A 13,502-nucleotide genomic window follows, 5' to 3' on the forward strand; every position below is an offset into this window, starting at 1 on the left:
CCGTTTTGTTATTTTTGGGAAATGAGCTTTCGGAAAATCACTATCTACTTTGGCCGCGTCCTTCCCCGTTTACCAAATATTTGCAAAAATCTAAGAGAAAGCGCATTTAAATCCTGCTTTAAAAGCTCTGCACTGTTCCAGAAAGTTCTACACTTCTTTAAAGAGTAAGCGAATACGGCGCTATCTAGCGGTTTTAGTAAAAACTAATAGCGGAACGTAACAACGGCGAAGTGAACATGTTTTGGACGACATCAGCACAATTTTCTAATATAGTTGCCCTAAGTAGGGATTCTGTGGGGTGGATTTTCGAAATTTTATGTAGACAGTGACCTTCGTATTTGCTTTGAAGGTCAAAGTGTGCAAATTTCATCAATATAAGAATAAAAAATGTAGATTTGTATGAATTAAACACACACACACACACACACACAAAAAAAAAAAAAAAAAAAAAAAAAAAAAAAAAAAAAAGACATTCTTCGTTATACATATAGACGATTTTTATGAATGCAGCTAGTGTAAAACTACATTAATTTTTACCACTGCAATTGCTAATTAATAATTACTTAAATTAATCTAGTTTTATCGATTTTAAATCGCTTAGTTTGTTAGCAGCATAAATTTGGAAGAAAAGTAAATACCTTATGCATTGCTGAAAAACAACACATTGCCGCATGGAAGATACAATTTACCTTAATTCCAGTGGCAACATTTTTTTTTTTTTTTTTTAAATCGCTGAGTTTGTGTATTAAATTCGAAAGAGAAACATATTGCGAGAGTTAACACATTTCTTTTATATTGTAGAGTTTTCTGATTAAATTTGAAAAATAAATACCTCATGCGTTGCAAAGTGAAAACACAAAGCTTTACAAACATTCTTAGCACGTTACTTATAGATGATGCTACGTTACTAAGTTTCTAAATTAATGTCATTACAGACTTTTTGTTTCCATCATATTTAAAAGTGCTTTGATAAATGTCAACTGTTTTTTTCCTATTATGGTTTTCATGAGAATAAAGTTTTTCGAAAAATACAAAATTGACTGTAAATAGACAAAAATATAATTTAAAATAATTAGAATAAAATTAAATGATAAAATAATATATTTTATATCAAGATCACGGAATTAATAAATAATCCGCTTATGTATTATAAAATGATTTCAAATCAGATTTGTCAATGAAGTTTTTCTGAAGTCACATCATTCACATAGCGTGGAAATCTTGCGAGCTTTCATATTTCAAGGTTCGCAGCTATTGTATATAATCACAAGAAAGCTCAGATGGCAGCTTTAATTGTGGAAAGGCCTTGAACTCACACGATTGTGTCAACATTATTTCTTTGAAAATAGTTTTCAAACTAGTTAATTAGCAGATGCTTTTCAGAAACAGCAGTTTGTATAGTGTTTGGTTAGATGTTCATCACCATACCGATTGTACGATTATAGAAACGCATAGACTAAGTATCTGTTTTACGAAAGTATTGAAATATTTCGAGGCACCAACAGCGCTTCAGTGCATTAGCAGTGCCTTGGCCTCCCCTCGAAATATCATTTCATATTGATACTTGAAGAAAATGAAACATTTGTGCCCGCCAGTGGCCAAACGATAAAACTCCTGGTAGTTTGACCCGGCCCAAAACCTCGCGGCGGTCATAGAGCCTCTGTCAAAGACACGAATATATATGCATCCGTTCAACAAGATTGCTTGAATAGACCATCAAATCAGCGCTGTCATAATGATCACTTTCTTGGATGTTGAAGGTCTTTTATTCGCTCCAGATGAAGGCACGTCAGGTATCGATTACCTTTCCCTAATTACTCCATCCACACGACACTAAAAATTTGCAATATTCGTTTGGAGGCAAAATTTATACCTTTTGTTCAATGCGTTTCGAGAAAAATCGCCAAAATCTGCGATTTCTCCTAATTTACGCATAACCAAATTATTCGCCAGAACCTAAACCTGGGTCGCACTACCAGTATTGAGCAGTCTTATCTTATATGCAAAAACTGTTCTGCATCTGAAGTAGAAATAAAGTTTCGAGTTTTTCTTTTCAACTTATAACTCATTCGACAGCACTTTTCTCGTGCGTGATCTAGCTAGCAGCGGAAGATGCATGGTTTGTATGCGGGGAGAGCACAACAGATTTTTCGCATTTTCTTCTCTCAAAAACTCGATGTTTTAGAACCTGATCTTATTATTTAAAGAGATATCGAAGAACGCATAGCACGCAACTAAAGAACGCATAGCACGCAACTAAAGTCTTCGTATCAGTAAAGCAAATTTCTATAATTTCAACTGTGAATCAAACTTTTACGCAAATTGAAACAACACAAGTGTCGATAAACTCTGACGAAAATTAAACTAAAAGCACGTGCAGGGCGTTGATGAATGTATCATAAAAGAAACTCAGACAGTTTGAATTAAGTAAGAATATTCAGATTATGAAGTTTCACAAAAGGACTATTCTTTCCTTAAGCAGATTGAAATAAATGCCATATAAAATTTCTCACGTTCCTTATATTTAAGTTATTACTTACTTATATTACAGTGCAGTTACAAATAGATATCGTTGTAAACAATAAAATCGGATTAAAAAGTATGAAAAAGAAAAGAGGTGTCTGATAGCAAGTGTTTATTATTGTTGGATACTTTATATGTGTAAAGACAGGAAAATAACAGAGGACAGCTTGATATGAAAATATCTTTTTTTAACTGAACATTTATTTTATCTATGTTTAGATTCCTGTATTTATATTTTCTTAAAATGTTACGTATTTAAGTATAATCCAGGGTTTCATGTTATATATATAAATATATATATAAACTTAAAGCATCCAAATTTATTATTAAATTGGAATAAAAGAAAGGCAATTCCTCTATAATATAACAATTGCAACCGTGCATAAGAAGTTTAACGCAATATCAAAACAAATCCAATCAAAGAAAGAATTCAAAGTGGAACAAACTCGAAAACTAAAAATGTAAATGGGATTACATTATGAGGGATTATGCACATTATGATGGATTATGCACAAAATTATACAAGTAAAAATTAAACTCCTTTCATTGAAACTCCAATTGAGAACTCATCACGGGAAAATGAATTAAAGCTTCATAAAAGTCGCTTAATATGTTTCGAAAATATGTTTCATTCTCCTGGTCCATTTGAGATCAAAAACCGTAAAGATTTCATCAAAGTTTTATTAAAGAATTTATATAAAACCAAAAACTGGAATCTCAAATCTACAAATCAATCTCAATCTGTGTAAGATATAACAAAATACAATAGTTGCTTTATAAATGTGTAATGATTTTAAAATGCGTAGATGAAGGTACTGGAACTTTTACCAGCTTACGATATTGCGTAGATGACTGAGAAGATTGTAGTGGCTTGAAGGTGGATATACAAGATATTTCTTAATTATATTTGAATACAATAAGTTCCATTTTGAAGTACGACGTCACCTTAAGCAGGTAAGTGGCAGCATGGAAAATTAGCGTGTTGCCAGCACGAAAGCGTAAGCGAAAAAGGGAAGAGTGTCGCAGTACTTCAGAGGAAGAAAGGCGTGAGTCGAAAAAGTTTCAGTTCCGAGTTTTGGTTTACAATTAATTTGACTGGACAAGAAGTATCTGCATTAAAACATAAAAAAATCTGGAATTTCTCAGAAAAGATGAAATTAGGGGGAGATCACCAAATTTAGAATGTTAATTTTGAGGTCGCCAAATTTTTTTTTAAACAACTATCGTATTTTGTTATATCTTACATATTTAAAGCAGATATTGTATTTTGTTATATTTTACACACATATATATATATATGTAAGATATAACAAAATACGATAGCTGCTTTAAAAATAATGGTAAAATGTTTTTAAAAAAGGAAAAAAGCAAATCTTTACTTTTTTTTCTTCTTATTGAAGGGTAAATTTAATTATATATATATATATATATATTTTGCAAAATTAAAAAAAAAAACTTTAACTTGATTATATAAGTTATTTGTCTTCAGCTTCTTCAATCTTAATGTTGTATTATTATTAATATGAAAGATTCTAGAAACAGAAAAACTTTGACAATTATACAATGCCAAAAACCAGTTACCTTTTCTAAGGAACGGAGGTTTTTTGATATATTATTCTTAAGTATCTCCCAACCATCAGCAAGATGGTAGGTTGATTTTGTTAGAGAGGACATGCCAAATGAATCGTCAAAGTATTCTGGTGTTATTTACTATTATGTTTATTTATAATATATTATTATTTTATATTATATTCTTATGTTTTTACATTGAATTTTCTATTGTATTAAATATGTACATCTACAATGGGAAGAAATTACTCAAGTAATTATAAGTTATATTTCTACATGAAAGTTAGCAGCTTAATCTGCATTATAAAGGAAATATTTTCATCAAGAAAATCTGAAAAACATTTGAACATTTACTTTGTGCAATTATTTTTGTCAAGACAATTTACAAAATTTTCTCATTGGACATTCAATTTTCCTTTCTTGAGGATTCTAAAAATGCACAATTATTTTAAAAGAATATAGTGCTTAATTATTATTGAATTCAAAATTCTACGATATTTAGTGAAATGTCAAATTCAGTCAAAATTTTACGACTTATAATTCTTTTAATTGTTCAAAAGTTAATTTTATGCTTTGTATTTTCAAAATTATATCTCTCATATTTTGCTGCTCTAATGTTTTTTCTTCCACACTGCTCTCCCAACCTTTCTTTTGAAGGGGATATGTAAGATATGACAAACTACGATAGCTGCTGTAAAAATAATTGGCGACCTCAAGATTAATATTTCTAGATTTGGTGCTCTCCACCTAAATTAATCTGTTCTCCCAAATTTGAGATCATTCCAAATTACATAACACTGCATAACACAAAGGTAACTAAAATTAATATTGACCAATAATAGCTTAGAATACTTTCTGCACCTAAGTCGTATAAATACGGTTTTGCGAGAAACCTACGTCCCCTTTCTTCTTCCAAACTTCTGCTATGCAAACAACTCTGCGCCGCTTATGCTGTCCTGCCTGAAATAACGTAGAATCTCTCTATCTGTGTATATAAGAAGTTATTGTATTCAAATATGATTGAAAAGTAAATTTGTCTGCCAAAGAGATGATTTGAGATGTATAAAAATAAAGATGGTGATTCTTCAATTCAGTTTTATTATTTGCTTCATTAAGCCTTCACCCTCAGCCATATATATATATATATATTTTGGGGGGGTCTCAAGTTGTTTATATAATTCTTGATACTACACAAAACTTAAGATTACGTTGAAATTTTAATGCATGCTCCATGTCAGGATCATGAGTAAGAAAATATTGTTCCATACCTGTAGCAAATTTCAAGCCTCGTGAATTAAATCAACCGTTAATAGCTGAGCTTTACCTTCGACTCCGTCACTATCACCTTCTTTATTATCATAAACTGTAATAAATTGATCAAATCGTCCTCATCCAAAAGGCCTTCTCGCATCAATTTTTCGATGTCAGCCGTTTGCATGTTGTTAATCAACAGATTGATCCATATCACAGTTTGTTCAGGGATTTAATTTACGTCGATTCAATGTATATATATATTTAAAAAAAAACTGGTGTCAGAGGTTTGAACTTCATAAACGTGATCTTCGTCACCTACTCGACTGCTATTTTGCCGCATGCGCATAAGGCTCGATGGATGTCCCTCTTAGGTGTGGCAGATCCACTCCTGCTTTGACTAAGCTTTCGTTCTTAACATTACAAATTCTTTGATGAAGTAGGCCAAGTCACTAAAATATGTGGGGGGGGGCATAAACTGACCGACTTCTGATCACACTGTCCAAATTAGAATTAAAAAACATTTTTAGGTTCCAGCTAGAACAAAAAATTCGTGTAAAAAAGTGTATTTGTTCTTACTGGCGAACCATGTTATTTCAAAATCGCGTAAAAAAAAAAAAAAAAAAAAAAAGAGAGAGAGAGAAAGAGAGAGCTGGGTGTACTTCCTACAGGTTCCAGAAGCGCATGACTTACCTGATCAAACAGTAGGTAATTCCCTTACTAGTGTTTCGATCACTTTTGATAAAAATAAGTTCCCCAAAGTTTAACTACAAAGACTAACAGTATAGATTTCTTGAAGCTGCTTCTGTATTCTAATATAAAGAGCATATTTCTCTTAGCCTCATTGTTGCTCACTGCTGTAAATCCAGCTGTGATTTTTTCCAGCCTTCTTATTCTGTGAATGATTGACTTTGAATTTTTGAATGGCTGACTTTTGAAGGCATAGAACTGCGAACTGCTGTTATTAATTTTTGTCTTCCTCCATATTCAATTCGTGTGGCGTATTCTTCTGTAGAATTAATAAAACATTCGTTGTAAAATTTGTAGAATTAGCAGAATTTCTCAAATCTGATAAAACTCTATACAGATATTTTGCCTACTGGAATTACTAATAACATCAAATCTTAATCCATATAATAAAAGACAATTAAAAAAAGGAAATGTTAGAATATAAAGTAATACTATTAACACTCATCGTATTCTTTTCTGGCAATAGATAAATCTATAAACCCCTATAATATCTTTGTCTATAAATTCAAAAATAACTCATCTGCGTTAAAATGTTAATCAATGTCACAGCAGGCAAATATAATTGGCAAAAAATCTCGGATCATGTATAAGGTCTTTTTGCCATTTGATTTCATATCGTCTTTGCATATAAATTTGGTAAATAAAAAAGAAAGGAACTTACTGTAGATCTAGAAGGCAGTGTCAGTTTCCTTGGTCCTCCTTTCTGTTGCTGGAATAGTTTAGAAATAAATTACTTTCAGAAATATTTATTAAAGAAGCAATCACCACAGTTCAATAAAGAAACAATCATTAGAAGCCTCAAGAGCAACAACGCTGACTTACCAACTGCCTGAGATGATGCTGACGCTGGCACAGCGCAGCGTAATGTTGCTTGCCAGTTGGCGTGCTTTGCAGAGTCGTGATGATCTGCATCTGAAGGTCTTTGTTGTCTACGACTTCTAGTTCTAGCATGGAGCAGAGCGCTGACTGTAATGTCTGGTCATCCCTGAGTGCCCTCAGCATGCAAGGGCCGATGCTTTTTGTTAGATTTTCCAGGAATTTTTTCCTTCGGCAACAGCAATCCAAGAGATTCTTCAACTGTTCAAACAAAAACCATCAATGAAATCTGATACTCCGAATATGTAGTCTAACTAGTTAAACATACGTTAGAAACTCTAGATTATAGAGTTAATTCGCGACAGCAGTATTATAGAAGATAAATACTGTTCAGATTTAAATAAAACAAAATACAGATTAACATTATGTCCAAGGATTCACATTAAGAGGACAATCAAATAAATAATAATACATGTAAAATAATCTTTCCTGGAGGTACCTAGCATGAAAACATCTCTATCAAAAGATACAGATGGCAGAATAAAACTTAAAATTAGGGGAAAAGTAATCCTAGAGTGGCATACATTTTAAATGATAACTTTATCGATTTCTAGGAGAATCAAATACCGGTCTTTCTATTTTTTAAAATTTTAAAATTTTTTTTGAAAGAAAAAAATTAAAAAAATGGGAGGAGCAATAATAATATTATTAAATTATGTATTAACGTAAGTCGTTGGGTGAAGCAAAAAAATGAATTATCTTAGCGAGTAAATTATTTAAAATTATGGTAATAAGCAGAAAATGTAGAAGAAAATAAGGTTCTAAATATCACATTTTGTGGTAACACAAAGCATGTAAACTTTTTTTAAAGTAAAATTGGAGAAATACTAATCAATTTTCTTAAATTATGTTAACGAGCTGTAACTTACAAGGAATATTAAATATTCTAGATATAACACTGTGCGTATTATAGAGTAAATTTGTACCTTTTAATGTAAAAGCAGATGAATTAGTGATATAATTATCTTAAAATTAAGTTAAATCTTAAATTATACCAATACGTGGCAAATTACTAAGAATGTTCTAATTATCATAACTTTGAGAAAACTAAGCACCGATACCGAACATACTGAAATTTAATATTTTCTAATTATCATAATTAAACGTACAATTCTTTTTAAGACAAAAGTAGAGACATAAAAATAAATTATCTTCAATTACGATAATAACTGGTAAATTACAAGGAACATAAAGCGTTCTATCTATCACACGTTTAGCTAAAAGTAAATATGCTCTTTTTAAATGCAGAAAACAGAGCAATAAATTCTCTTAAATTAGCCTAATAAAATAAACAGCAAATTAGCTTATGCCATTTTAAAGGAAAACACATCACCTTATCTTATTAGTCAGTTGGACAACCAAGAAAAATTAAATCAATAACTATGTGCAACATAGCAACATTTTTTGCTTCTAGTTAGAAGGAACGAAGGCTATTTTTGCTTATAGTATATAATTTAATTTTTTCTAAGTTTATCCATTTTATATTGATACGTTATCGTCTCTACTAAAATCTCCTTAAAAAGCTTCAGAATATCGAAAAGTTTCATTAAAACCCATAACATATTTTCGACAACTTCTTAAAATGTAAACCCATTAGCGCAGAATTTTACAGCCTGCTATAGGAAAATCCCGGATCAGAAATTCTAAATATAAGGTCGTATACCCTGATAACCCAAACATAAAGAATGTTACGAGATATAGCGGTCTAGACAGTCTAGAAATACGGCGACTAAAACTCACTGCTCATTTAACACACTTTCTCTTTCTGTCTCATGTACAAATTTAAAATAAAAAGTCTACATGTTTTAAATTACTTCCGTAGGCAATATACAAATCGGATGTATGGGTCACTATTGAATGGAATCACAGTCCGATTTCCGCTAAAGAAAAAAAAATAATGTAAATTTGTCTGCAAGGAGTTTAACAATTGCTTTCAATACATTATACTATAGAATTTCTCAAATCTGATAAAACTCTATACAGACACAGATTTTTAACTTCCTATTCAAAGGATGTTAAATAAAGATACGACTTTCGAATCCTCAAATCTCTTTTGAAAAGATCCGAAACTCGAATATTCACGCTTTTTTCAATATTCGATTCCAGAGTATTACAAGATTCGAATTACAGATAATTCGATTCTTTACTGTTTAAGCATATACAGAGTGTCTACAAAGTTGTAAGACTAATTGTACAGTTTATTAATAAAATGTACAAAACCGAAAATTGAAGAAAATATCAAAAGGGAAGTAATATACGGCTAAGCGTAACAGCTTCAAGAGAGATTTAGCCCGCAGGCAAACGCTCGCTACTCAGGATCAGCGCAGGATTTACGTATGAACTACACAAGCTATAGCTAAGGGCCCCGCTTTCTTGGAGACCCCCAATAAACTCCTCTAAGTATTCGAAAATCATATTTGGCACTGACATATGATATACTATATGCACTCATAAAGGTCTCTATATCTCAAATAGCTTAGGGCATTATCAAGTCTAAATCCGACCCTGCTCAGGATTCCTAGCTCTCTCTCACGAGGTAAGCTCAACCTTGCTTAAATACTACTTCTAACTCATTTGCCTTCAACGCGATTCTAAAAACTGAATCAACAAGAAAGTTTGTTTAAAGTGGAAACAAGAATTGATAGGAAAGCACATTGAAATTAAAATAACTGTTATAACATTAATTATACCTTACAAATTAAAAAAAAAATCATTAAAATCCATTTCGTAATTTCCACAAATTTGGAAATTTTGACGTGCTCGACTTTTAGATCACCTGTATTTTGTGCGCTACAACTTGATAAATGGCGAAAAATAAATTAAAGCTTAATTTTTGGGCTGCAGTCTAATGGTTATTATAGGCGAAGGCGTGAAAAATATCTTAATTACAATAAATGTATATAAAATTACCAGTTGCATGTATTATGAATCAGCCAAATTAGATGCGTCGTAAATCATATACATTAGAAATGTTATTAAAATATTTTCTAAACATTTCATACTAATTATTTTAAGCATGAAATTTCTAACTATGCATTGCTCTTTCTAACAGAACTTTCTAGATAAAGAATGTAGGCTAAGGATGTAAAGTATTTTTAGCCTTAGTTTGTAAAATACTATCATTTTTAATCAGGTCATTATTTTTTGCAAACAATTTTATAGCCTTAAAAATTTTTTAATAAGTATAAACAACTTTTATATTCTCAAGTATTTCATGCAGGTATTTCATAAATTTCATATATGCCTAAGCATTTTACGCATTTTCCTAAGCATGTCATGATAATTATTTTTATTTCAAAATTTACGCAACATTCTTTCTCACATATCTCTAAAAAAGATAAATCACTTATCTTTGAAATGAAAAGTCTTATTTTGAATATTTCCAACCTCAAGTTGTTTAACATACATCAGCTCCAAAACGTCATTTTCTTAGCAATAATTGCATTTTTAATAAACACCTTCAAACGTACAAATAAACTGTTGGCAAAAGCAAAAAAAAAAAAAAAAAAAAAAAAAAAAAACGGAGAAGGAATTCGAAGATTAATCTCGCGCAATTATAGTAAACAAATCGTACTCGGTGGAAAAAAAGGTAGATGAACTAATTCGTTTTCGGAAATGTTTTTTGGGGAAAATGATTGCATCAATTTGTTTTTGGAATCAACATACTTTGGAAAATGAATTTTTTTCCACCTCTGAAAGACCTATACTAGCACCATGTAACCATAATGACTAAAATTTGCTGTGAGAAATATTTATTCCAAGAAAATTATTTGTGTTATGCGGAAGATTTATTCGACAAGAATAGTAATTTGAGTATATTAAATGCTTTTTGTTTTTAATTTTATAACCAAAGACTTTCCGAGAAATGTTTAATTGTTTTTAAAGGAAAAATGACTTACCGAAAAGATTATATTAAAATTTTTATGCCGAAAGGAAAGTACTTGGACGAAGGAATATTTATTGATGATAAAAGCTTTTATTTATTGTAAAAAAAGCTACTGCTGCTTTTAAAAGCATTTATATGCTATGAGAAAAATACAGCTAACAATTCTTAAGATAGATTTATTACTACCAGCCCAAGTCTCTCTCTCTTTTCTCTTACTTATTTAAAAAAAAATCCATAGGATTATATATGTGATACTCTGATACTTTCGAAATAACTTTGACTAATTTGACACTGCAGGAATAAAGCAAGTTGGGAGCCAAAAATTGTCAAAATGTGAACCCAATTATTTCAGCTTCTGAATCGCAACATAAGTATATGTAAATCACGCAAAATAAGTATATATAAAAAAAGGTCTTTGTTTTCCTTCGCATTTTTAGAGCTTTATAATTTGCTTATATAGTCCAATATTTTTAAGCTAAGCATTTCATTTTATGCCAATAACTATTAACTGTTGTTCTTATATTATTCATTTAATTATCTTTAGTCTATTTTACACTCCCACTTTAGTTTACTTGTTATACTAGTTGTAGTGCCATTTAGAATTTTGGAGCAGGAAACGTGCTAAATAAGCGATGCCTTCGCCGAGATTCGAGCTCTGGACCTTTCGGTGCTAGCCGGACTTGCTTTCAATTACATCAGCGATCGAGATGTAAACTCGTTGAGCACTAATAGTTCGACCTGGGTTCGATACCTGGCGAATGGACTGGCTTCATGGGTATTTTCACGTTTGTCCCCACATGTAATGTAGATACAACCAGTTTCTTTTAGAAAGTTCTTAAAAATATCCCTCTCTCAAACAGATAGCCTTCGTGTGCTTTGCCATAATTTAATAAACTAATTCAATTACACCACGAAGATACGCGCTAAGGAAGCAGAAATTCTTTACATAGTTTTAATTTCATTACATAGTTTCATATTTTTACTAATTATAATATTTTATTTCATTTTAGACTCTATTATTAGTTTTTTTTCTACTTTCAGAATTTATTATTTTCTAAGTATTCGGACATTTTCTTATAATTTTCAGCTTACCTGATGTATTTTCCATACGTATCGGATTTTATAAGAGTAAATTTTACGAGCATGTTTCTTCCACAACTTTAATGATCTATTAATTTTATATTATAATTTATATTTTAATATGTACATTTATTTTTCATGTTATTAAGTACTTTTCTAGTATCGTGCTGAATTTTGAGTTCCGATCACCTTCAAACGAACTTGATATATATTTTTTAATTTGTTATTTTAGAACAAATTTACAACTTCCAGTCCGTCATTAGTCCGTCTTTTTAAAGTTTATTTATCGATATACTTTTAGCATATATCATACAAATATACTATTCTCTTAACGTTTTCATTCAAAATTATTTAACACCAGAAAAATTCATTATCCAACTTAAATGTCTTTCATTTACATGCTAATTCATAATCACTCTTACTACGATATTTATTAATTAAAAATATACAGATTAAAAGATTAAGTTAGGTAACTGATTACGGCAAAGTATCTCGAAGACTATCTGCCTGTGGGGAGAGATATCTTCCTAGATGACTTTTTAAGGGAAATTCGCTCGTATCCACATTACATGTGGCGAAAACCAATCATGCAGGCAGCCCATTCCCTGGGATTCGAACACAGGTCGAACTACCAGTGTTCAGTGATTTTTCGATCGCTGATGGGCATCAGATATTAAAAAAGGATGGATAAATGCTCGCCCGTGGGCCGAATGCGGCCTTTTCAATTGTTTAATCCGATTTTAATGAATCGTGTGCATTGTTTTCTTTATTTCTTTCCTACTCGACTTTTTACGCAAACTGCGGAAAGCAGTGGCATGAATGCAGATCAGTTGTTACAGTGTGTATGCGCATGTATAGGCATGGTTATATTAACAGTCAATCTATGCTGAGAACACAAGGTATACTTGCGAATCCGCTGATAGAATAGGGTTCTGTTATTTTTAGTAGCTTTGATTTAGATATTAAACAAAGAAACATGAATATTGTTGGGATAAAATATACAGAAAGAACATCTCACTTCTAGATTTTTATTTAAAATAAAATACCATACATGTCAATAAGAACAGATCCTGTTTTTTGGAAAATTTACATTCGGTATTAAGGATTGCTACAAGTGAGTTGGAATCTAATTTTGATGAAGTAATCGCAAACGAACATTCCAGGATTTAATAAGACATAAAAAGCATACATTAATTAATATTTCTTTTTACAATCCAATGTTTGTAACAAACATAAAACTGTACTCAAAAGTATAAGGCTATAAAAATGTTTAGTTATCGGTTACTTTTCATTTTCTTCATACTCCTGGCAATTTACGTGTTTATGGTTGCGTGCGTATGAGTTCGTAATTTATTTTATCATAATAAACCCTTCAGAGTTCTGGAACTTTCCACAGAAATCAGAAATACACTTACAGAGTAGAGTATCGCAGACTCTACTCTGTACGAGTAGTTAATCAGTAGTTACACTTCAAACTACTAAGAATGTTAAACACAATGCAAAGCGTTGTGTTTAACATTCTTAGTGCATCTAAAAAAAGAAAACATCTAATTATCAAAGCTAACTG

At 31.0% G+C, this 13,502-nt stretch overlaps 1 protein-coding gene across 1 annotated transcript in view; it reads right to left on the reverse strand.

Moving 5' to 3' along the window:
- The window catches only part of LOC118193980 (C-Maf-inducing protein-like), a 475,282-nt gene that overhangs the window by 25,250 nt on the left and 436,530 nt on the right, over positions 1–13,502 (reverse strand). Inside the window, exons 14-15 of the mRNA XM_085826581.1 lie at positions 6,916–7,170; positions 6,755–6,802 (exon numbers count right to left, since the gene is read on the reverse strand). Coding sequence (XP_085682707.1) covers positions 6,755–6,802; positions 6,916–7,170 — 303 coding nt within the window. The remainder of the gene's footprint in view (positions 1–6,754; positions 6,803–6,915; positions 7,171–13,502) is intronic.

The sequence above is a fragment of the Stegodyphus dumicola genome, chromosome 1 (genome assembly GCF_044657685.1).
Source record: "Stegodyphus dumicola isolate Sdum_Otavi_A_Nest chromosome 1, ASM4465768v1".
NCBI classification, from domain to species: Eukaryota; Metazoa; Arthropoda; class Arachnida; order Araneae; family Eresidae; genus Stegodyphus; species Stegodyphus dumicola.